General features: G+C 40.6%; 2 protein-coding genes across 3 annotated transcripts; both read left to right on the top strand.

Annotated features, from left to right (window-relative positions):
• Positions 1-7851, top strand: LOC121943660 (TRPM8 channel-associated factor homolog). Its single transcript, XM_042487238.1, has 11 exons — positions 1-647; positions 1453-1666; positions 1947-2244; positions 3609-3907; positions 4205-4379; positions 4563-4657; positions 4856-5066; positions 5767-6003; positions 6234-6457; positions 7279-7392; positions 7556-7851. Exons 1-11 carry the CDS (start codon positions 1-3, stop codon positions 7796-7798), a joined length of 2757 nt encoding a protein of 918 aa, XP_042343172.1. The 3' UTR covers positions 7799-7851.
• Positions 7852-14567: 6716 nt separating this feature from the next.
• On the top strand, positions 14568-24714 carry LOC121943659 (TRPM8 channel-associated factor homolog). Of its 2 annotated transcripts, none has more exons than XM_042487237.1 (12): positions 14568-14672; positions 14857-15548; positions 15659-15875; positions 16160-16439; positions 17030-17334; positions 17637-17811; positions 17961-18055; positions 18832-19042; positions 19359-19595; positions 20370-20593; positions 20798-20911; positions 24657-24714. In XM_042487237.1, the coding sequence occupies exons 2-12, from the start codon at positions 14902-14904 to the stop codon at positions 24693-24695; spliced, it is 2544 nt and encodes an 847-aa protein (XP_042343171.1). In that variant the 5' UTR covers positions 14568-14672; positions 14857-14901; the 3' UTR covers positions 24696-24714. The 2 variants fall into 2 exon arrangements, with proteins under 2 accessions (XP_042343171.1, XP_042343170.1); XM_042487236.1 differs by lacking the exon at positions 24657-24714 and adding an exon at positions 21395-22683.
• Positions 24715-25470: the final 756 nt, after the last annotated feature.

The following is a 25470-nucleotide window of genomic DNA, read 5'->3' as shown; positions in this document are numbered from 1 at the left end:
ATGTCCAACCAGCCCATCCAAAACCATCATGAAGGGGCCTACATGTCCCTGATAAAAGGTTTAAGAGAGTTGGACCTCTGTGGCCCCTGTGTTCCCAGTAACCTGGTGCTAACTGGAGACCATGCTTTTCCATTAGCAATGAACAGTAAAGGCCAGGCCCCGATGGCGGCCTCCCTGTATGGCAGTGGAAGGATTGTGGTCCTGGGTCATGAGGGCTACCTGACCGCCTTTCCTGCTCTGGTAGAGAACGCTCTGATCTGGCTGAGAGGAGATGGATCTGAAAACCTGTCTGTGGGGGTCCAACTAAACAGCAAGGCAGTTGCTGATAACTTGAGCAAATCCAGCTTTGATTTCAAAGTTGTGGCGGCCTTCAGTGACAAACTGGGGGTTGGTGTGTATGTGACGGACGCCTACAGTGTGGGTGCAGACATGAATGAGGTGGTGGCATTTCTGAAAAGTGGAGGAGGAGTGCTGATAGCGGGACAGGCCTGGAGCTGGGCTGCAGATCACCCTAAAGAGAATGTTTTTCTTCAGTTTGAAGGAAATAAGGTTTCTGGTGTGGCAGGGATCTACTTTTCTGAGCATCACGGTGAGGTAGAGTGCCTGCCTGTCCACCCTCAGATCCCATCTTCCTGGATGGCTGTAGTGTGAGTGTAAACTTCTTTTTCTTTTCATATCTTACAGTTTTCAAGTTATAGAATGACAGCTCTTTGGCAAATCGTAAAACTTCTCCACACATTTGGTTCAAAATATATCGTAGCCAGAGTTACCAAAGTTGTTCAAATTCATCCTGAGGGGTACATGAATGTTCATACCAAATGAAGTATCAATCCATCCATTAGTTGTTGATATATTTCCCTCAAAACCTCAACCTCATGGTGGAACTATAGAGGTGTGAGGAAGTCAGGGGATCAATGATTTCAAAAAACTTCATATTTTGGGTAGCACTAACGTTAATCTATCAGGCGGACACAGAGATATCTTATTGGATAAGTAAAAACTAGCACTTGCCACTGGTAGATCAAAAGTTAGCTCTACTGTTAAGATATTAGACTTTAACTTTTGGGCACCAGGGATATGTATGCCAAAGGTCATACCAATCCATCCAATAGTTAACACATGTCATTAAAAGACAAAGATTTCAGCTTCTTGGTTGCATTACAGCTTACATTGCAAAACAGGTGAGCAGGTGGGAGGGGAAGGTCCTACAGCACAGAAGGGACTGGCTGGATATTAGAGTCAGCTCATTTTTGGAGATGGAAAAGTCAGAATGCATCTGGTGTACAAGTAGAGAATAGCAATGAAGATTCTTGGGGAAGTATAAATGTGTATGTAAATGTCTTCTTTTCCCTTTTGTTGCCCCTTTTTAAATACAAAATTAGAATAATTCTCTAATACACACTAATACTTGGCATCTCTCTTTCTCTCTCCTCTTCCCCCTTTCAAATTTAGTATCGGCAAGGATTTTGATGATGACCTGGAGCTCTTGCTCCATGGGGTGTCAGAGTTTGACCTCCAAGATGCGATATGCTCTGACATTCTAGTCCATGGTCCGCTAGCCTTCCCTATTGGTACCACTGAGGACGGACGAGCGTTTTTGGCAGGAGCCTACTATGGACAGGGACGAGTCATTGTGATATCACATGAAGGACTTCTGAAACGAGAGGTGGGGTCTGAATAAATAAATGGTGTTTTATTATATCTACATATAAATAGAAATACTGGGGTCACCGTATGGTTGGATGAAGATAAAAATGATCTAAATCACATGACAAGACATTTGAAGACAATAGATCTCACTCAAAATACTAAACGAGGGATTGTTTATCTCTTCAGTAGAGTTCAAGAGACTATTTGTATTGTGCTAAAAAATGAAACCCTAATCTGTCAATATTTTTTCTGTGATTAACAGACAACTGTATTTTTTTGATGAACCTTTATCGCAGACACTGGCTCCATTTTGGAACAATGCCATTCACTGGTTGGACAAAGGCCGGAAGGGGGAAGTTGGTATACTTCCAGATCTTGGTCAAGTGTTCAACCTTTACAGCAAGTTAGAGTTTAACTGTAAGAGAACACACTTCAGGAAAGACCTGAGTGTATTTGTGTGTACAGCATACAATGATCATCATGCAGAGGAAATCCAAGACTTTGTGGCAGAGGGAGGTGGCCTCCTGATTGGTGGACATGCCTGGTACTGGGCGCAGACACACCAGGGACAAAACCCAATGACAGACTTCCCAGGTATGATAGCATGTCACAAGATTTTAAATGTATATTGACAATTCAATCCATATTATAACATGTGTTTATGAATTCACTTAATTTATGAGGGACCATGTACAATATTTAAAGCCACTGCTGGTAACTTAAATAAAAATAATAACTTTGTTTTTCATCTTTGCTGAAACATCTACATAGTAGTACTTGAATGTTCTTGATAATCTGAAGAAAAAAAGTTTATCTGCCTGCTCCTAGTGCTCCTAATGGCAAGAGTCAACCAAATATAAGTCAAGATTCTGTTACTGTATTGCCTTTTTCTTGCTTTAAATGTTTTCAGAAAAATAATTTATTGTACTCTTTAGCTGTAAAATTAGAAAGATGGTAGGGTCAGTGGGCAGTGCTTGGTACTTTGATTTACTGTAACCAACATAGCAGCCAGGTTTACAAATTTGTTATTTTACAGCTAAGCAATACACCAAAATAAGTCTTTGGGAAAACTTGAGGTGACAAATAAGCAATACAGTAAAGGAATTTTGATTCATATTTTATCAGCTCTGCCTTGTTTGACAGTTTGACCGCAGTTCATGAGCAGTGATTAAAATAATAGACAGCTACTGGGAAACTCCTCAGCTAGAATTGGTTGTCTTTGTTTATGCACAGTGGATTCCTACAAATGCCATTAGGAGCACTGGGAGCAAGCGGAGAAGCAAAATTAATCATCTTGTGTGCTACTATATAATGACAGATTCATCAGATATTACAAAACCATATTTACAGAAGCTACCAACTACAACTTTAACATAAATGTTAACATTTTATGTATTGTGCCAGAATTATCTTATATCACATTTTCACCTGCAAAATTAATACATGGAGGTATAATTGAGAATACAATTAAGCAAATGGAAGTCAGGTACAACGACATATTCAAGGCCTCAGTAAACATCAAATAAAGTTTTTGTCAGATTATGTGCAACATCTGAAACCCCAAGAGAAAGTGAGCCACGGAAATGGCATACTGTCACCTCCTTCTATTTCAGGTTGGATGATATTTGTGGGCTTTATCCTGGACTACTAGGATCAGAGCATACTGTAAGATGGTGGCACGCCAAAAACAAACACATAGAGACAAAGGCAGAAATGATCTTACCCATATGATCATATGCATACAAACTATGCAAGCAGAGCAGCCAGGATTAGTTAAACACACAGCTAAACTGAATAAACAACACTAAAACAAAGACCAAATGAAAGAGACCAGATAATCAAGGTGATCTGAAAAAGAAGAATGAGCTCTATTGTTCAATGATGTAAGAGACCTTCACAAGCATGACAGTTAAACATTGTTCATAATGTGCCATTTATGCAAGTTCCTTGTCTTTCAGGAAACAAGATCCTGAACAAAATGGGCCTGAGCCTGCATGAGAAGATACTTGATGAAGGTTCCTACAAGGCCCCAATGCCCAGCCAAGTCGTCAAAGACAGCTACCATTTCCGCAATTTTCTCCACCGCTTTGCTGGTCATGTGACCCAGGGGTACGAACTAACAGAGCATGAGGAAAAATGCTTTAAAAGATTTAGTGGGGACTGTACCAGATACTTGCATATGAAGGCGCATGACTGCTCCTCCTATGCGCAGGTCCTGTCCACCCTCACTGACATTTTGAAGTTGGGCATGCCACAGGTGGGTACCAGATGACTATAGTCAGTGATTGTTATTGGTTCTGAGTAAGAAACAGCCTTTTTCTGCATTTTCTGTTGGATTTCAGGCTTTCTCCACCTTGAAAAGTGAATATTCCATTGAACATAGAGTCACTTACTTGCACATACAAGCTGAATGAGCCATTACCACCTTCTCTTGTACACCCAACTTTACCAGGAATAAAACTACCAATAGGACTATAATTTATCTGTTTACGGTCTGATGTTGTTTTCGTACCTGCAGATACCTCTTTTATAACATTCATCATTCATTTTCAAGGTGTGTGACAGCTGCCCAGTGAAGAGTCCCAAAGACCACCTGCTTCTTCGTGTAGGGGTAGAGGTATACAAGGTATGCCCTGATCCTGATGCCCTCATGCCCTACCTCATCAAGCACAATCCTTTGATGCCAGTTGTCTACAACCACAGAGTCAAGATTGATGTTCGCACAGCAGGTCAGACTTCAGTCTTAAGGGGAAATGCATGGCAGTATTATCATATCCTGTATTTGCAGAACTGTGATCCTCATTGGCCTGATGATATAATTTGTGTGCACAACTGAATACATATTGCAGTAAACTTTCTACTTCTGCACTGATGTTATTCTTATCTCGTCTGTATCTGTGTATTTATGTCAGGAGGGGAGGAGTGGATTAGTACAGGTCTCTATCTCTCTCCTGGTATGAAGACCTACATGGCCATGCCAAAAGAGATCGTCAAACAAGGATGGAAGGTGCAGTTCACAAAATAAAAAAAAACATCAAATTTCACAAGGTCAAATGAGATAATGAGAAGTTACAAGCTGAAATGGGTTAAGATTTTTCATTCTTTTTGCTAGCCTTACATCATTTGACTCATACATGCAAAAATATACACTGTACTTTTCATACAGGTTTTTAAAACAGTAACACATAAACTGTGTCTTCTTCAGATCCAGATAGGCTGTCACACTGACTACCTGAATGCTGGAGAGTTGAAGAGAGCACCGTGTGTTCACGAGCAATTTCCTGTAACCTCAGAGATGATGCAGGTGTGGAACCTGTGGGGGGGACTCATCTACCTGGTAGCTCCACCCAAAACACAAGTGGACGGGGTAGAGGTCATAGTACAGATGGCTGTACCTGCGCCTTACTATAAATCTGGTGAGTCTGTGGTGGGCAACACTGCTATGGATGCACTGGTCTTCAGCAACTGTTTAAGGTTCTCTGTCTGGCAGTTGGACAGGGGATGAAAATTTCTATTTATCTATTTTTGTTTGCTCCAGCACCTAGTTTTTATCACTTTGGATGTGCGTGCTGCTTGAACTTTTCTCAACAAGTTAATAGATGCCTGAATGAGCTGAAAAAGGTGGCATTGTACAGCAGTTTAAAAGCAGAGGAGATGAGTGTGAGTGTGTATCTGGTTTTGATGGTTATGGCATTGAACCCATGGAAAAATGACGCAGGAGAGACTTCTTGCTGAAGAGGAGGCCTGTGTTAGCTGGAAAGAAGGAGGGATGAATAATGCCAGCAGCTTTTACTGTGGAGCAGACAGAGAATACATATGGTTAGGTCCTGAGCAGCAGGTCCATTAAACAGTCATAGGAGCGATGAGAGGGCAACAAGGTGGCCGACAAGGGATGAGTGAAGTTTTAGTACCATGGTGAGGACTCAAAAGTAGGGCGCAGAGGTGAGGCAGGCAAGGGGGGAGGGTCAAGGTCAAGGTCACTGTTGGTCAGGTGAGGAGTGGCAGCATCTTGATTGAGAGGAGAGGTAGTGTGTGAAATTATGCCCAATGGGATGAAAAATAACATATTATTGAAACTCATTTTTGAATATGCATATATTACTGTCTTCTCTATAGGTGTGACAACACCAGCTGACTGGTCGTTGCTGCGCACTGCTCCTTCACCTTGGGCAGAGTTGGAGTTTGAAAACATCATCCTCACTGTACCATCAGATGCTGTTCGGAGCTTAGATCGTCCTGATGAGTTGGCGACATTCTGGGATGAGATCATGAGAGGCATCGCTGACCTGGCTGTCAAACCACACAAATTTCCTCGCAAAGAACGTTTTGTAACTGATGTTCAGATTTCCTATGGTAAGTTTTCTTAGCTATGGTATGTGAATGTTTGCTCAACATACATTCTTGAAATAAAAAAATAGGCAGTGGCTCAACTTTTAAAATTGCAGAAAATTACAGGAAAATTTACTGATGAGAACTTTTGCAACAACATAGTGTAAGAAGTGAGAAGTGATTTTTACTTTGTGCTCTTTGGATGCAATGATCCAACACACACATCACCATAGTCTTATGTTTCTTCCATGCAGGTTGGATGCATGCAGGCTATCCTATCATGGCACACAAAGGCACAGCAGTTGAACTGGTCAACAAGGACCATGCTAGAAAAAGTGGTCTGTGGGGACCCATCCATGAACTGGGACACAACCAACAGAGAGACTGCTGGGAATTCCCATCACATACCACTGAGTGTACCTGCAACCTGTGGTCTGTGTATGTGCATGAGGAGGTGCTGGGAATCAACAGGGCAAAGGTGGAGTGCATCATTCTTTTCATTTTTCATTCAAAGTTTGGTCTTAAGATGTACAAACTGTTGCAGGAGAGTCCTGTTTGGTACTTCCCATCAGACAGGAAATACACTTAGTCCATTTAGATTGATGATACTGTCAAGCTTAAAATGGTCTATTACATCTTTGCATATGTGGCTGTCCAGATGGAGAGTAGACAACTGAAAGCAACCAATGCTGCACAAACGACATTGATTTGCGCTGTTAATTTGCACTGGCTGTTCCAAACATGAAAGTAGGGAAGAGGGAAATAAAAGAAGTCACTGAGAAATTCTGACAAATTCTCTTTTTTATTAACAAACCAAATTTCAACAATTTTTCACCACGTCTGATGACAGTTGACCCATGTTACCTGATAAAATTAGCCTGAGAGCTGTGCATCCATGTAAAGTTAAGATCTAAAAGACAATAAAATGTATGCTCATTTACTTACTCTGGCTGAAGACGTTTGAGTCGAGACACTGTGCAACATAAGTAATATTAGGAGGTCTTGAGGATGAGATCATTTTAAATGACAATCATGTCAACATCTGGAAAATCAGTCAAGTTATGGGAAAAATCCCTTTTTCTTTACTTGCATGAATCACATCCAACATGAATTTTGAATTTCTGATGATACCTACTACGTGCAGTTTTTTTCCTTATGCAGTCACTTTTATAGTTTTTCCAATTTTTCACTTTTTGCCCATTATCAAAGTTAACCTTTGAGCTTTTGGTCCAGTGTTGATGAAAGTATTTGGATTTTCTCTTGTTTAACAGTCATATAATTGTATCCTTTTCAATTCAGGCTCATGAAGCTATGACTGTAGCAAATCGAAATCAACGAGCAGACAAGTATGCAAAAGAGGGCAAGAAACTCAGCAACTGGCAAGTGTGGGTGGCCCTTGAGACATACATGCAGGTAAGAGAGAATAACTGTATGTCACAACATGTAGATTAACGTTCCATTGAAAAAACTTTACCCCTTTAAAGGCCACTGAACTCTTTACTTTCAGTTTGAATCCCCATTTAGATGCTAATATTCCTATTCATGTTTTCCTTTACCCCTGTTTCCTTTCATGTAGCTCCAGGAAAAGTTTGGCTGGGATGCCTTTAAAAAGGTGTTTGCCGCCTACCACAAGATGAGCAGCTTCCCTAGTAAAAACAAAGAAAAAATGAACCTGTATGCTGAGACTTTCTCCCAGGCTGTGGAGATGAACCTGTGTGGATTCTTTAAGTCCTGGGGCTGGCCCATTGAAAGAGCCACTCAGGAGAAACTCTCCAAACTGCCTCCCTGGAGCGACCACCCCATGGTCCAGTATGACTGAGCTACTTCAGACTGCGCTAAATGAAAGCGTAGAGAGATGGGTTCAATTACATGTAGCCCTGAAAGTCAAATATAACCTTGCAGGACTTTAGAGCACCAGAATATTCACATTAAGTATTTAGTGGGTTATTGATTCAACTGGCTTTGTTTTCTTTTGCTGTTCTTGTTTTAAAAAGCATGAGTTACATGTGTGTCGGATTTAGGGGATACATTAGTGCATATGGAATATGATATTCATAGCTATTAGTGTATAATCATCTGGATCTAATAGACTAAACTAAACATCTGCTCTGTGCAGAGGATGAAGACCAAGCTAACACAGATTAGCAAGCAACGTGCAGGAAAATGTTTATACGTTGCTAGGCAACAGCTGTCATGCCCAGCGGTTGTGGAAATATTTGTGTAAAAAAAATAAAATAAACAAACAAATCATAATCTGTTATCGCTTGTCATTGTTAACAAGTAAAAGATGCTTGTAGAACTGTTGTATAAAAGCAATATCACACTCGAGGTCATGTGCTGTGCTATATAGCATCATGGCTGTGATTCAGTTGTAGAAGATCACACAGATAATAATGTCAAAGATAATCACAGCCGTGATGATATACGAGCACATCACTCCTTCTCATGTGATATTGCTAAATTAACCTTCATCCTGTTAGCACAGGTGGAGCCCTCTGTGGACTGTATTAGTAACATCAAACATGAGCAGGCATTCACACACTGAAATCTGAATAAAAGTAGCCGGCCATTCAGGACATGCCTACCTGAATACGCGCAGAACCCACAGCTTATAAGAGGTGTCTCTCTCATGTCAAAACCTCTTCAGTGTGCAACAAAGGAGCAACAGGGCCTCTACGTAGAGGTTTCCACCTGTGCTTCACAGAACGAAGGTTACAATTCTACAATTCTTCAATTTAATCTAGCAGACGCTTTTATCCAAAGCAACGTACAACACAAGCAAGAATTTATACTTAAGGAAAAAACCCTTAGTAAGTGCAAAAAGTGCTTCAGGTGTGATTGGTCACAGGTATTGCCGTCTAGTGCCGTCTTTTTTTTTTTTTGGAAACCACCAAAGTAATAACCAGTAGCAATCTCAGCATCTGAGATTCAACAATCTCAGTATCACTACTTACGATGACAATCAACATACAACATCACACAACTTTGTCAGTGCTAGATAATCATCAGGTGCTGGGTTTTGGACCATCTGACTTAATCTACTCCAAAGGGCAAAGAGGAGAAGAGTCAGGTTAAGTGCCTCGGTGTTCTCGGAACAATTGAGTTTTCAATTGTCTCTTAAAAGTAGAAAGAGACTCAGCAGAACGCACAGAGTTTGGAAGTTTGTTCCACCATTTGGGAACAACAGAAGAGAAGAGTCTGGTTAGAGATTTAGAGCCGTGCTGGGCTGGAAGCACCAGGCGTCTTTCGCATGCAGAGCGTAGTGGGCGAGAAGGAGAGTAGACCTGCATCAGGGATTCCAGGTAGGCTGGAGCAGTTCTTGTGATTGTTTTGTAAGCCAAGAGAAGTGCTTTGAATTTGATTCTGGCTGCCACTGGAAGCCAGTGAAGAGAAATTAGCAGCGGGGTGACATGTGCTCCTTTGGGCTGGTTGAAGACCAGACGTGCTGCTGCATTCTGGATCATCTGAAGAGGTTTGAATGAGCATGCAGGGAGGCTGCCAGAAGAGAGTTGCAGTAGTCAATGCATGAGATCACAAGAGCCTGAACCAGAAGCTGTGTGGCCTGTTGGGTCAGGAAGGGTCTGATCTTCCTGATGTTGTAGAGGGCATAACAACAAGACCGAGAAACTGAGGCCACATGAACCTTAAAGGTCAGCTGGTCATCAAGCATGACACCCAGGTTTCTGGCTGAGTTTGTGGGCACAAGTAGGCTCGAGTCAAGTTGGACAATGACCTGAGGCTGAACAGATGGACAAGCTGGAAAGACCATGAGTTCGGTCTTAGACAGATTTAGCTGAAGGTGGCACTCCTTCATTCATGTGGAGATATCAGCCAGACACGCTGATATCCGAGCTGAGACCGTTCTGTCATCAGGTGGAAAGGAGAGGAAGAGCTGAGTGTCATCAGCATAGCAGTGGTAGGAGAAACCATGGGAGCGGATCACTGCAGTGAGGTGGTGTACAGAGAGAAGAGTAGGGGACCAAGCACCGACCCCTGAGGAACCCCTGTTGATAGGCCATGTGACCTAGACACCTCTCCTCGCCATGACACTCTGAAGGATCTGCCTGTGAGGTAGGACTTGAACCACCATAGGACAGAACCTGAGATGCCGAGCTCAGAGAGTGTGGAGAGGAGGATTTGATGGTTCACCGTGTCGAAGGCAGCAGACAGGTCCAGCAGCAGTAGGACAGAGGATTGACCAGCAGCTCAAGCCAGTCTCAGTGACTCAGTGACTGACAGGAGTGCAGTCTCAGTGGAATGGTCACACCTGAAGCCAGACTGAAAGGAGTCGAGTAGGTTGTTGTTCCGCAAGTGTTCAGAGACCTGGTTAAATACTGCGTGCTCCAGTATTTTCGACAGAAATGGTAGAAGTGAGACTGGCCTGTAGTTTTCAAACCTGGGCGGGGTTGAGATTAGGCTTTTTGAGCAGTGGGGTGACATGGGCTTGCTTAAAAGTAGCAGGAAAAGTGCCAGTTTTTAGGGAGGAATTGACAATGTGTGTGACTGCAGGTTTGATGGTGGGCAGGATGGTCTGCAGGATGCGGGTGGGTATTGGATCGAGAGGACATGTTGTAGGTTTTGAGCTCAGAAGAAGTCTGGAGACCTCATCCTCGGTCAGAGGAGCGAAAGAGCAGAGTGAAGCGGCAGTAGTGGGTTTGAGCTGACTGGGCCGGTCAGGCTCAGAGAACTGGTTGCTGATTGCAGCCACCTTTTCAGTGAAAAAGGAGGCAAACATGTCTGGAGTCAGTGTAGTGGAAGGTTGAGCAGCTGGAGGAGAAAGCAAGGAGTTAAACACCATAAACAGTTTTCTGGAATCAGTAGCAGCACAGATCTTGTTCTGATAGAAGGCTTTCTTAGCAGACTGCAAGGAAGAGGTAAAGGAAGCAAGTTTCTGTTTGTATGAGGACAAATCAGTGGGTTCTTGGGATTTACGCCACTTTCTTTCTGCTGCCCTGAGTCCAGTTCTCAGAACTTCAGAGAGCCATGGACTTGGTTGTTTTTTCTTGGCTGGTTTGGACACCAGGGGGCAGAGTTTGTCCAGAGAGGATGCCAGAGAGGAACAGAGTGTTTCTGTAGCCTCATTAACAGAAAGTGAGGAGAAGTGTGAGTGGTCAGGCATGGCAGAGCTCACCTCATCAGACAGCTGTGCTGCTGTGAGGGACTTATGGTTTCTGCGGAGGGAAATTGTCTGAGTGGGTGTCTGCAATTGCGGAAAGGTAGCTGCAAATTTTACCAAGAATACAATATCATAACCTCTGTTCTATCTCACAAAGGCTCCACCTGCTACTGGACTCTACAGATACAGTGGGTGAACCCCAATGAATGAACACCCTGTTGTGACCTAACATCGACCTAGCCACACTGATCCTGGCTGGCCTCAGTTATAAAGCTTCTTAACAACCTAGACCGCTGCAATGGAGAAGTACGAGGCCCCAAACAACCCAGAAGAGTGGGTGGAGCTTTGCCTAATTTAGGGCTTGTTGTGGCAGAAATTCAGAGACTGGGTGTAATTAACCGATAAATTATGGTTTTACAAGGTATTTGGAAAAAGACATTTGCCTTGGCCTATCCAGCATGGAGTTTCTTAAAAGGAAAGATTAGAATAAAACACGAGAGTAGAATAATATTTTAAAAAGTTTAAGAGGACATCTTCATCATGATTTAACAGCGTTGTTGGACTGTGCCCCTTCAAATCTCAGAACAGGATGTGATTGCACAATAAACTCTTTCCCACGGGTTTGTCCTTGTACAATAATTACATGTGAGGAGTCATATTCCAAAGAATCATTCCTTTTTCACATACCTTGCCAAATCACATTTATGTCTTGTTGACCTCATTTTATCATGCTCAGACTGAAATTCTGCCACAACAAGACCGAAGCTGTTTTGGCCCTCTGCCTGTAATGCTTCAATCTCACTTGTTTACTCTCTCTTATCTGTGCTAAGTGAATGAATAATTGAATATTAAGGCTCTGTATAACTTTATTCTGCACATAACCCGCTTTTCAATGAAAAAATAAACTTTGCATTTAAAAGTGTTTGCTTCAGACTCTAAACAACAGAAACTTCTCTTTGAGTATTTTCACTTTTACTGCTCGCAAACTGAGGTTTAGCTTTAAATCAAAGTAACCCTAGCATTAAAATGTGACCACTGGACAGACTATCATTGGTCACAAAGATTATTTATTTATTTTTTATTGTTTTAATAAGGTCACTTATGTTTATGTTAAATACCAGAGTGAAATGTTTTGTATTGTTTTGTTTGTTTTAGAGAAAGCTATTTTTATGTTCAAATACATACTTCAATGTGAGCATTCAATAGTAGTACTTTGAAATCAATAATATGATGCATTGGAAGCCAGTGCAAGTCTCTATGACTTAGATGATATGTTTTCCTTTCTTAGTTTTAGTGAGGTCTCGGGCAGCAGCGTTCTGAATAACCTGCAGTTGTGTAGAAAAACACTGTTGCAAGGATCAAGAGTTCAAAGACAAATGTATGAACAAGTCTCTGTAAGTCTTGTTGAGATATGAATCTTGCTATATTTTTAAGGTGGTAGTAGCCTAGGGTGATTTTGTAATTTGGTGATGTGGGTTTTTTAAGTTCTAAGATCTAAATCCAGAACTGCACAAACATTTTAACACAGTTTTAATTCTTAGGGCACAATCACACATGCGGGAAATTAACATTGGTGAATATTTGGCTCCAGTCCGCTATTATTCAGTGTGAGTGAAAGCCCAAATGAATGATTTCATGTACAGTGGCAAAGCTAATTTGCATTGTTCATCATGTGGAGTTCAACTTTGGTGAACTTTGACCAGCAAAGTTGCAGCCTCAAATAAAAGCAAAGAAGTATCAAATGATGATTTTGCTTTTCTGTAACTGGCTGTAGTTTTCTGAATGAGTCAAGATGGAGAAGACATTGATTGTTGTGATGTTTAGCCAGTATTATGATATTGGCCATGATAAATACAGATTTCCTCACACAGAAGATGCCGCCTAGCTGGTCAGTCAGGAGCGTAGATGAAATAAAATAATGGAAGTAGCCTAGACTGAATCACCCATTGGTTTGTGGACTCCCATTTTGCCATGAGTGTTCATACTGGATAAGCCGGTTGAACTGTGCATGAGCGAGGGGCTGATCTGACTCAACCATCTTTTGGGGGGTCTGTGGGGACTGACTTGGCTGAGAGACAGGAATGGAATGTAAGAACAGGAAAATGTACCAATAACATCATATTTTAAAGTATTTATTTATAAACAAGATTTAATTCATTAATTACCTAGCAAGCTAGCTTTCTGTGTGCATTACCTCTGGCGCTGCCCAAATCAGCACAAACATCATTTGTGACCATGCCCTTAAACATGAGGGCTTCAAGATGGGCAAATTTGATTATTCCTTTTTGGAAGCAGAGAAAATGGTTTTATCCTTATTTAATTTGACAAAATGCTTACAACAATAATAGACATGTAAGAAAAACAAAACAGAGGCTGAGGCACAATGTTCATTATGTTTATATGACTGTTTGTCTTGACCATTCATCCAAAACTGTGCATTAGTTTTATTTGTTAATACAGAATTGCTCACTGTGCTGCTGATGACAATTCATGCAATTACACAAACTGATTGCACGCAGAAACATGTCAGCCTCAAGCAACAGAAAATTATCGCCCCATAACATTTTATTTTCATTCCATTTCAATGTGTTCTGGCATCAGGGTGGGATGTTTCTTTAAGGTAGACAAGTGAGGTATCTGAGTGGAAAGTATGATGCCTTTCACTCTTTTGCACATTGGTTGTATATCTTCGTATACATTCTATGATGTTTACATGGAAATAACTAGACAATGAAAATATGTAGCCTACATACTGTATGTATAAACTTCTAAAATAACATTTTCAACAGGGCAACATTTTGCTTAGTTAGTTTATTTTTAGTATTGTGCTCACAGACTCAGCAAGGAATTGTAATGTGATGTAAAATGAGGGTCTTGATTAATGTTAACATATCACAGGAAATGGGCACAGGGAAATTCTGAGGGTGAAGAAACTGCTGATATGAAGGAATTGAGTCTGAGAGAAGTGATATCAAGTCAATTTCTCCTCAGAATCAGGTTTGAGAAGCAGAAAGTACTACTTTTCATCCGGTTTATGACTTGGAACAATCAACTAGAATCTATAGTAAAATCTAAATCATGCAGGAAAAAATACATTTGAAACAGCATATTGCAACCACGTGTATGATTGAACTAATGACTAAAATGTACTAAAATGTGTTTACTGCACAAATATCAATACAAATATAAAAGCAGATGAAAAAGATGTTTATTTTTATAATGTATTTCATTTACTAAAGAAAAGTTCTGATACTATCAGATTGTAACTGCAACATGCTGAAATACATCAAATTCACAACTTTTTAAAAAATGTTCTCAGTACAGTTCTCCTTTTGTGGGTTACCCTGAGAAGTGGTCTGTGTCTGTGTATGTGTCTGATCTTGTCCAACCTCTTGTCAAATCCTTTTCACTATAAGGGCTTTACCCGAGTCACTCCTCTTTTTCTCTTTTAATTTTCCTTTAAATAGTTCTCCACATCCTGCTCTATCTCAGTCTCTTTCTTTTATCCTCTCCGACAGGTATCTCTCTGGAAAACTGCTGTGCCTCGATCAAATTATTTGAGCAGATTAACTTTCAGGTAAAGTCTATTTTTTGCTTTACTTTAGTGGATGAAATTTAATCTATGAACTCTTCAACTTTCATGAATCAAGAATATTTTTATGAACCAACTGTATATTGACATGTTAATGTTGTAACTTTATTGTTGTAAGTGTGTGAAAAAAATGAGCTCTGCCAAGACTCTTTTTTTTTTTTTTCCAAAGGACAGCGTGATTTATCCAACCTTGAGAGCATCAATCTCTCTCATCATGTCCACTAAACCCATCCAGTCCTACCATGAAGGGGCCTACAAGTCCCTCATGAAAGGTTTGAAAGAGCTGGACTTCCGGAGCTCCAGTGTTCCCTGTGACCTGGTGCTAACTGGAGACCAAGCCTTTCCATTAGCAGTAAACAGCGAAGGCCAGGTCCTGGTGGCAGCCTCCCAGTACGGCCATGGGAGGATTGTGGTCCTGGCTCATGAGACCTACCTGACCACCTTTCCTGCTCTGGTAGAGAATGCTCTGACCTGGCTGAGAGGAGATGGATCTGACAACCTGTCTGTGGGGGTCCAAGAATACGTCAAGGCAGTCGCTGATAACCTCAGCAAATCCAGCTTCCAAGCCAAAGTTGTGGGGGCCTTCAGTGACAAACTGGGGGTTGGTGTGTATGTGACGGACGCCTACAGCGCGGGTGCAAACATGAAGGAGCTGGTGGCGTTTCTGAAAGCTGGAGGAGGGGTGCTGATAGGGGGGCAGGCATGGCACTGGGCTACACAAAACCCTAAAGCAAATGCATTTCTGCAATTTCCAGGGAACAAAGTGTCTGGAGTTGCAGGAATCTACTTTTCTACAGCTTATGGGGGGAAAGAGGTCCTGCCTGTCCAGCCTCAGATCCCATCCTCACTGAAGACTTTACGGTGAGTGTATACGCTTTAATTTTTGTCACTGTATCTGAATAGCTTGACTTTTCTTTTACTCATCTCTCTCTGTGTCTCTTAATCCCTCCCTCTGTTTTCCTCTAATACAGTGCAGGTAAAGATTTCAAGGATGACCTGAAGGTCTTACACCAGGGGATTTCGGAGTTTGACTTTGGGGGTGATATAAGTATGTGTGAGGCCCTGGTCCACGGTCCACTGGCCTTCCCCATTGGTACCACTGAAGATGGACGGGCGTTCCTGGCAGGAAGCTACTATGGGAAGGGAAGAGTTGTTGTGATCGCACATGAGTATCTTCTGAAAGTAGAGGTGCAGTCTGCATGAAGGTTTTTGAATGTTGTTAAAGTGAATAATAATAATAATAATAATTCTCTCTAATATAAAAGTCTGTCTTGAGTTAAATTGAGAAATGACGACGATATGTATTTTGTATTAGGTTTGAAAGCAGTATGTCATCTCTTTTGTAAGATTTTTACTTCAGGGCACTTGTACTTGGTTATCTTAAGTTTTCTAAATAATGTTATATATTGTTCTGCCAAGTCATTCTCTATGATTAACTATTGTCTCTTTCTAAATAATGTCTTTTATTACAGACACTGGCGTCCCTTTGGACCAATGCCATTGATTGGTTGGACCAAGGCCGGAACGGAGTTGTTGGTGTTGCGCCAGATGTCAAACTTGCCAACAAGTCAGGGTTAAAGTTTGAGAAGACAAAGCTGAAGAAAGACCTGAGTGTATTCGTTTGTAATATCTGGAGCGATGATCATGCAGAAATCCAAGACTTTGTGGCAGAGGGAGGAGGCCTCCTGATTGGTGGACAACTGTGGTACTGGGCATCGACACACTGGGGAAACCCAATGACAGAACACTCAGGTATGATGATGCAGCTCGAGTTTATAAAATAAGATGATGTATGCTTCATTTGACACTTTTTAAACACAAGCATGCAAATATAGCCACACATAAAGACTTACACTGAGCTAAAAGGGATATACATTTGCACTGTTAACACACAAAACAGTAAAAGAAGGACACAGGTGGGGTTTTAAATACAGACAAATGGACACAAAAAGATGAAAGCTCCAGTAAAAATGACTATAATGTGGGAAAGTTTGAGTATAAATTTAAGCTGGTGAATCTGCTGCATCCACAAAAAGTGTCACACACTCAGTATCCACCTAGTTCAGGAGTCGGCAACCTTTACTATCAAAAGAGCCATTTTTGGCCAAAACATAATAATCTGTCTGGAGCCGCGAAACATATTTGAAATTTAAAATGAAGGTAACACAACACATTTAGTCAATATTAGCAAATCAGTATTATTAATCGGTCAATATGAGTATTCATTAATATGTTTTACAACAACTGTCTATTATCAAACTATTGCCCAGATGGCTACATAATATAATATATTTATGTGGTTTTCCAGTAAATGAAGTTAGACGTGTTGAACTGTGTTTAAGGGAACAAAATCCTGAAAAAAATGGGCCTGGGCCTGATGCCACCAAAAATTTATGGAGGAGGTTCCAACAAGCCCCTTGTACCTAACCAGGCCGTGAAGAACGCCAACCACTTCCGCCACCGTCTTCAGCGTTTTGCTGGCAGTGTTACACAGGGTGACAAACTTACCAAGGATGAGGAAGAAAACCTTAAACAACTGGGCATAGAGTGTGCCTACTTCTTGAAGATGGAGGCTCATGAGAGCTACCAGTACACACACGTGCTGTCCGTCCTCACTGACATAATGAAGATATCTGGCATGCCACAGGTGAGCAGTGAATTAATTCATGGTATGACTGTTATTAGCGTGTGTATAAAGAGGGCTCCTCTTTAAGTCACTTGTATGGTGTATCTGCTCAGTCAAACAGGTAATAATAATTACTGTACTGTGTAATACAAATAACTACAAAACCAATAGCATAGCACCATAATGTTATCATATTTGACTGTTCGCATACATTGGATTTTCTCATGTATCAATGATCCAGAAATAAGTTTCTCTTCTACTGAGAGATCTGGTTGTGTTACAGCAATCTGTTATATAATCATTCATATTGAATTTGTTTCAAGGTGAGTGAGAAGAACCCTGTGAAAACCCCCAAAGACCACCTGCTCCTCAGTGTGGGGCCAGAGGCGTATAAAGTGTCCCCAGATCGTGATGCTCTCCTGCCGTACCTCATCAAGGATCTCCCCTCGTTGCCTTTGGTCAATAACCAAAGAATCAGGGTTACTGTTAACACTGCAGGTCAGTTGTATGAAATGATTTTGACATAAATATGCAGACCTGCAATTTGTCTCTGTACAATTTAATTTCTTGCAGTAGTGTGTGTGGTTTTAAACAGCATTCCTGTTAGGAAGGTAAAACCTCTCTTGTGGTTTTGTGTAATGTAAAAGGAGGGGAGGAGTGGATCAGTACAGGTCTGTACCTCTCCCCTGGGATGAAGACTCAAATAACCATTCCAGCAATGATTGTCAACAAGAGCTGGGAGGTACAGTATACAAAATCAAATAATTACTGAGTTCATTGTGTTTGTCATTGTTTGGCTGATTCAGACAAGTCAGGTCCTGTCTGGTATATACATTGTGATCAACGTTTTTACATTGTGCAGCCATTTTATGAATTGTTTATGATTTACAAGATCTTTTGCAGTAGTGTAATAAGGAAAGCTGCTGACGTACTTTGTTGGAAATAAAAGGTTTTAGGAGTGGATCAGTACAGGTCTGTACCTCTCCCCTGGGATGAAGACTCAAATAACCATTCCAGCAATGATTGTCAACAAGAGCTGGGAGGTACAGTATACAAAATCAAATAATTACTGAGTTCATTGTGTTTGTCATTGTTTGGCTGATTCAGACAAGTCAGGTCCTGTCTGGTATATACATTGTGATCAACGTTTTTACATTGTGCAGCCATTTTATGAATTGTTTATGATTTACAAGATCTTTTGCAGTAGCGTAATAAGGAAAACTGCTGACGTACTTTGTTGGAAATAAAAGTTTTTAATGTTTGCAAGATATCAAAAACGCATTTACATTTTATAGGGACAACGTGTAAAATGAGGAGAGGTATTCCTCTTACATCACCTCAGAAACCTCACTTCTCTCTCTGTTCTTATCTCACATATTGTCTTTTTCGTGTCTCCATCTATTTATGCTGTTATGTCCCATTTTGTTTCCACTGACTTTACATACATCTACAGAAAAATCAAGTTGACTTTGCACACAGTTTTTTTAAGCAGTTAAAAATATTCAATTTCTTCCACAGATCCAGATCAGTTGTCAGTCAGACACACTGAATCATGATGAGTTGAAGAGAGCACCACGAGTTGTTGAGCGATTTCCTGTTACCAGGGAGAGGATGCAGCTGCAGAACATGTGGGGAGGACTCATCTACCTGGTGGCTCCACCCAACACAAAGGTGGAGGGGGCAGAGGTCATAGTGCAACAAGCGATATCTGCTCCTTATTACAAGTCTGGTGAGTGTGTCTCTGTCCAGAGATGACTGTGACTGAGGTTTGACTCAGATGACTAAGAGGACAACTATATTTTTGAATTGTCTTTCATCATTTTAAATTGTAAAAAGTCCTTTTCACAGATACATGTTATTTAGTTTGAAGAGCTTAGAAAACATTTAGTGCTGCAGTGGTGTTTATTGCTTTCGTTGAAGCAGTTTTTGGCACAAGGACTTCATGCTGTACCCGCACTCCATCTACAGTGGGACTATGATGAATATTTACAATACCTCAAGCCTCTGTTTTGATTTCACCCCAAAATCAACTCTGTTTATTTCAGGTGTGACAACAACAGCTGAGTGGTCATCACTGCGCAAAGCTCCTGCACCCTGGGCAGAGATGGAGTTTGACAACATCATCCTCACTGCACCATCAGATAGTGTTCGAGACCTGGAGCGACCTGAAGAGGTGGAGAGGCTTTGGAATGAGATCATGAAGGGTGTCGCTGACCTGGCTGCCATACCACAGAAACTTCCCCGAAAAGAGCGTATTGTTGCAGATGTGCAGATTTCCTATGGTAAGTGTGATTTACTGTCACATTTTCACATATTCAATCAAATGATTTCTCAGCTACACTTGCTGTAAAAGAGGGGTGGTGTGTCCATAATTTTTTTATTTTGAAATGACTATTATTGAAATAATTAATTGCAATTTTAAATAAATTAGATTTAAAGAAAAAAGGGTTTGATAGATTTTCAGTCTTGCCACAGATTCCATGCTTGCTGTGTAATTCTTAGATCTGCAATGGTTGAAAACGTTTCTAGCTTCAGGCTCATGATTTACAATTGGCATACAAGCATCAGTAGGCATGGTACATTTATAGTCAGGATTAATAATGCAAATATTGTATATTGTCAGATATTTTAGAAGCATTGATAGTATACTGTAGTTATACCACTGTATTATAGTTCAGAATACTGAAAGTAAATTGCGAGAACTTCCAGAAACAGAAGCCATAAGATATTTAACTTTTTTTGCGGCTCAAAAGTTTTAAAGTGCCAACTTTTTATTTAAAAATCATAACTGAAGACAGGTTTTCTTCAAAAAGGCGAATGTATGGTGTGCTCAGCTCATGAATGGCATCTCCTCTTTAAAATGTTGTGTACCACTCCAGATAGCAGTGATATTGATCTAATGTGTATTGTCAGTTTTTTGGGAACTGTAAAAATTAGGGCTGTCAGCATTAACACGTTAATCGCAATGCGATTAAGGTCCATAAATAGCGTGTTAACTTTTTTTTAAGACTATAATACTGTTACACTTCTTTTATTACTAAATTCTCTCTTTTCAGGTTTGCTGCATGCAGGATATCCTATTATGATGTACTCAAAATATGCAAGTGAGCTGTTCAGTGTGAAAGATGCCAAAACTGTGGGCATTTGGGGACAACTTCATGAACTGGGACACAACCAACAGAGACCCGCCTGGGAGTTCGGAGGCCACACCGGTGAGGCCACATGCAACCTGTGGTCTGTGTATTTGAGTGAAGAGGTGCTGGGAGTCGACAGAGCAAAGGTGGAGTGAATTAGTTTTATTTTTTGGAAAAATGACTAAGGCCCAGAAAAGCCAGGCCTATGAGTGTAATTATGCATTGTGAAAAAAGTTCATATAAATAGATAGCATTGTATTTATCTTTTTACTGTGATCTCATGTTCCTCAGTCTTGTTATCCCCCCTTGGTTAACACTGTAAAATGATAAGTGCTATATCTTCAATGCAGGCACATTCAACTGTGGCTCCAGCTGCTCGGAAGAATACTATAGACAAGTATGTTAAAGAGGGCAGGCAACTCAGCAAATGGGAAGTCTGGACAGCCCTGGAGACATACCTGCAGGTAAAAAAGAAATACAGTAGGATATTTTACATCCTGTAGGTGCTTCAGTCTCAGTGGAGTCACCATTTATCCAGATTTGGATCCCTAAACAGACAGAAAATGCAAGTAAGGCTGTGAGTCTATAACCCTGCTTCTGCCCCAACAAGGCTGAAGATGGAATAGAAAATAAAATGTTTGGTGACAATTTTGATATTTTAGGCTTAGAATAGAATAGAATATCTTAATTGTCATTGTACATGTACAATGAAATTGGATGCAATCCTATCAAGTGCAAAACAATAAAGTGCAAATGCATCAGTAAATATAAATAGATAAATAAAATAAAAATGTTTCTAAAACTAACTATAAAAACATATTTTAAAAACTTAGGGAAATATTCTATAAAAAGGAAAAACACATGCTTGCTGAGGAGATGTAGGGGCTAAATAGCTTTGAAGGACTTTCTTGGTTTGTTGTTGATTAAAGTTGTCTTCCTCTGTGTAGCTCCAGGAAAAGTTTGGCTGGGATGCCTTTAAGAAGGTGTTTGGTGTCTACCACAACATAACCAGGTACCCAAGTGACAATGAGGGAAAGATGAACCTGTTTAATGAAACCTTCTCCAAGGCTGTCGGCATGAACCTGTCTGGGTTCTTCAAATCCTGGGGCTGGCCCATCATACGAGATACCGAGGAGAAACTCTCAAACCTGCCTCCCTGGAATGACCATCCCATGCTCAAATATGAGTAAATTTCATCTTGTAGCTGATTAAAGAAAGATGGGTGTTAGTTTATAACTGGGGTGTAATCTTAATACATTTTTTAGGACACAAGTAACCCCCAATATACAGAAAATTCTCCCTCTTTGACCATTTTTGTGCTCATATAATGTGCATACATTTTGGCACCAATCAATGTTACTTTCAAGCACAATGGTGAACCTTGAGCCCACATAATGCATTGACACTGGTGCAGGTTGTGGCTGGACTGGATACTAGTTCTGCATAGACGCTTAGGCAATACATAATCCAAGACTTTATTTCCGTAACATTTAACAGGAAAGTGATGCTGAAATGAGTGGGGTCTGCTCTCTATGATGAAACTTAACAACAGGTGTGTCATGGTTTGGGTGTTATGTGTTGGTTTTTTGTTATAGTTCTTGTTTTATTTTGTAGTTTTTATCCTCATGTGTCATGTCTGCCTCTCCACTTCCTCCCCATTGTGTGTTTCCCCTCCTTTTTTTGATGATTTAGTTTCACCTGTGCCTGATTGGCCTCTTGTGTTTTTGTTATGGTGCCTTCCTCCTCTCTTTGTCTATTTTCCCGCTCTTTTTGCTCCTCACCTGTGCTCTATTAGTTGATCATACTCTGTGTATATAAGTTTCTGTCTTCCCCTCACTCTTTGGTTTGTCTTTAGTGTTCCCTGGTCCTGTGTTTGCTCGGTGTTTTGTGCCTTGTTTTTTACCTTTGTGCTTTTCTCTGATCTTTGCCTTGTTTTTGGTTAATTCTTAACCATTAACCATCTTGTCACCTGCTGTTTGTTGGGTTTATTTGGATTTTGCATTCTGGACTTTATCAGTTATTATAGAAACATGCTTTTTGTTTAAATAATGTAAAAAATAATGTAATAATGGTAATAATTTAATAATGGTTGCTTCTGTGCCTGCATTTGGTTCCACACCTTTCAGCGGTCTGCTAAACTCTTTCCAGTCTACGCATGACATAGTATGTCAAAAAAAAGTTAAAGTATAGTTTGTCATGAAAATCACATTTTTTTTCTGTATAGTATGTCATACAGTGATATAGAAAGGTGAATATGTGTTTTTTTAATCCAGCAGAAATTTCTATGTATAATTAAAAAAGTAATGTCAACGTAAAAGAATAACAATACTCTTTCTATGTATATATATAAAAAGACAATTTCCATAAAAGTAAATTTGCAGCCGGAAGCAGCACTGCTGGTCAGGGTGTAAAGGGCTGTAAATTCAAAACTATGAGCTGACACAAACAATCTGTAGAGCTGAGAGGAAACTGTGGGGTCAGTGATTGATCTCTTTTTGTGTCAGCATCACTATGAACAACTTACACATAGCCAATCAATCCATTGTCAATATAACAGTTTTGTTAAAAACACATTTAAACCTTTTTTAGCAACCATAAAAATATAAAGCAATTCATAACTACAAAGAATATTTCAATTAAAGAGTTAATCTTGGGTCTTTTTTAAGGGTCATATTAACTCTTATACTTTTACAGATATTTAGGTGTTTCCTTTTTGGTCTTTGATTGATCATTTGCTCTAAAGCTGTTGAAAATTTTCCTATAGACTTGTGCATTAAGCTTTTGGTTGGTTATTTGGGGTGTTTGATACTGTAACCCCAAGGGAGTGGTTCAGTTATATCATATGTATTGATTGATTCATTTATTCACATATACAATAAATGACTGCACATGATGGTTGATGCAGGCTGTGTTTGTAAAACATACACTTTTTGTGTTTTTTAGTTGTGTCTGTTGCCATTTGACTTTACTGTCAATGAAAGAGACAAGTATACAGTCACAGTATCCCTCTGTCATTTATTTTCATTCCTGTATTTGTGGTTGAATGAGAAGAATAAGAATATTACTCTCAAAGCTCCTGAATGGTAACATGCACCATGTTGACAACAGCATAAAACACAATTTGTTGTTACTGTATCACCACGCTTAAAAAAAAATATATACCTTTTTTACAAATGTCTTATAACATTAAAGGTCAATGGCTCCTTGTTGTCATCCATTTATATTTTACGCCCTGCAGTTGTTGTAAAACAGCTCCCCTACTGGCTGATTGGAGAACTGCTGGAGGAATTCTCCCAGTTCATCCAGTGAAAGCTTCTCCACCCAGTTGACCTCTGTGTCCCTCGCTATGGCAGCACCACTGTGGATGGTTCTGCCATTGTTGTCCACACAGCAGTAGGCGTTCCACAGATAGTCTGGGATGTTGACACGCTTCACATGTTTTTTTAACAATCCACTTGACTGCAGAGGGAACAGCTAACTAATGAACAGCTCAACAGCTCAACTAATGAAAAAAGGAAACACTTGTGAAAATTAATAAGCTTTGAAAAGTGATCAGTCCACTGATAAAGTATCCCATAGAACAGGCTGTACTCATTCACAGTTTGTACTTATACCAAGCCCCCAGGAACAGCACCGGTTTTTTAATTGGCATGTGGCAAATATGGAATTACAATTTCTGGCTCCATCACAGGATGCCAAAAGGCACAAAAAAACCTCTAGTTTACATTGTGAGAGACATGTTTGTCAGTCAGATTGAGGATAGTGCTCTGAACTATCCATTCAAGGACATTTGCCTTTCTATGCTTATACTACTGCATTGTTTTTGTAACAGTGTGTTTAGGGTTGACATCATGCTGAAAGTTTAGCCATATTCACATCCTCAGCTGTCTAGCACTGGTTCGCAGGGTTTTTGCAAAGATTCTGTTTGCACTTGACAGCATCCATTCTTTGTTTAAGTCCCCACCTAAGAGCTGCTGAGGCCAGTTGCCAGAAGGCAGTTTAACACCTGTATCATCTTCTGCAGGACAAATAAACATTGGAAAAGAGAGTCCATGACTCGCCTCCATCCATGCCCCATTCACACCCGTTACATCTCTCCCACATCAAAACAGTATACAGCCTCTTTAGCAAGGAACAACATAGAGGTTTCCACCTGTGCGTCACAGTACGAGGGTTACAATATCATAACCTCTGTTCTATCTCACAAAGGCTCCACCTGCTACTGGACTCTACAGATACAGGAGGTGAACCCCAATGAATGAACACCCTGTTGTGACCTAACATCGACCCAGCCACACTGATCCTGGCTGGCCTCAGTTATAAAGCTTCTTAACAACCTAGACCGCTGCAATGGAGAAGTACGAGGCCCCAAACAACCCAGAAGAGTGGGTGGAGCTTTGGCCTAACCTTGCAGGGATCAAAAGACAAGCAATAGACAACCTGCATATCATCTTTCTGATCATCTTTCTGGGTCTTCAAGGAGCACAGAAACGTGTTGGTATCAAGCCCACAGGCTCAGTGTGCAATCTCTGCGCTGAAGAGGAAACAATGTTTTGACGGCATTGAGCCACCTCATGCTGTGTGTTGTGTACATATTCAGGTAGGTGCATCCTGATTGTCCACCTACATTCATTCAGATTTCCCTGTGTGAAAGCGCACGTTATTGAAGTATTAGTAGTATTAAGTAGTATTAATTGTGGGAGATAAAACGGACCAATATAGGAAAATTACAGTATGGGCAATCAGGGTGACATCACAGATATATGACATATGTCAAGCACCCTCCAGGTGTGTCCAAGCAGGCCTGAACCACATGTCCTCTTCTCCGCTATGGAGACCTTAAAGAGAGCGGACTATAAAAAACACACAAGAGGCAAAACTGAAGCATACCACTCACACAGATAGGAGAGAAAAAAAACACCTGAGTGTGAGATCCAAACATTTAGATTATAGGCCAAGATAACGTCAGGGCTTGTTGCGGCAGAAATTCACAGAGGTAATATGGTTTGACAAGGTATTTGGA

Source organism: Plectropomus leopardus, chromosome 5 (assembly GCF_008729295.1).
Source record: "Plectropomus leopardus isolate mb chromosome 5, YSFRI_Pleo_2.0, whole genome shotgun sequence".
NCBI lineage: Eukaryota > Metazoa > Chordata > Actinopteri > Perciformes > Serranidae > Plectropomus > Plectropomus leopardus.
This window is presented reverse-complemented; position numbering and strand designations above follow the sequence as displayed.

Coding starts and splice junctions, on each gene's coding strand:
- LOC121943660 (XM_042487238.1), top strand. CDS start 1: ATGTCCAACCAGCCCATCCAAAACCATCATGAAGGGGCCTACATGTCC. Junction 3,908..4,204: donor TGAAGTTGGGCATGCCACAG/GTGGGTACCAGA, acceptor TTCATTTTCAAG/GTGTGTGACAGCTGCCCAGT. Junction 6,004..6,233: donor TGATGTTCAGATTTCCTATG/GTAAGTTTTCTT, acceptor TCTTCCATGCAG/GTTGGATGCATGCAGGCTAT.
- LOC121943659 (XM_042487236.1), top strand. CDS start 14,902: ATGTCCACTAAACCCATCCAGTCCTACCATGAAGGGGCCTACAAGTCC. Junction 15,549..15,658: donor TCCTCACTGAAGACTTTACG/GTGAGTGTATAC, acceptor CCTCTAATACAG/TGCAGGTAAAGATTTCAAGG. Junction 17,335..17,636: donor AGATATCTGGCATGCCACAG/GTGAGCAGTGAA, acceptor ATTTGTTTCAAG/GTGAGTGAGAAGAACCCTGT.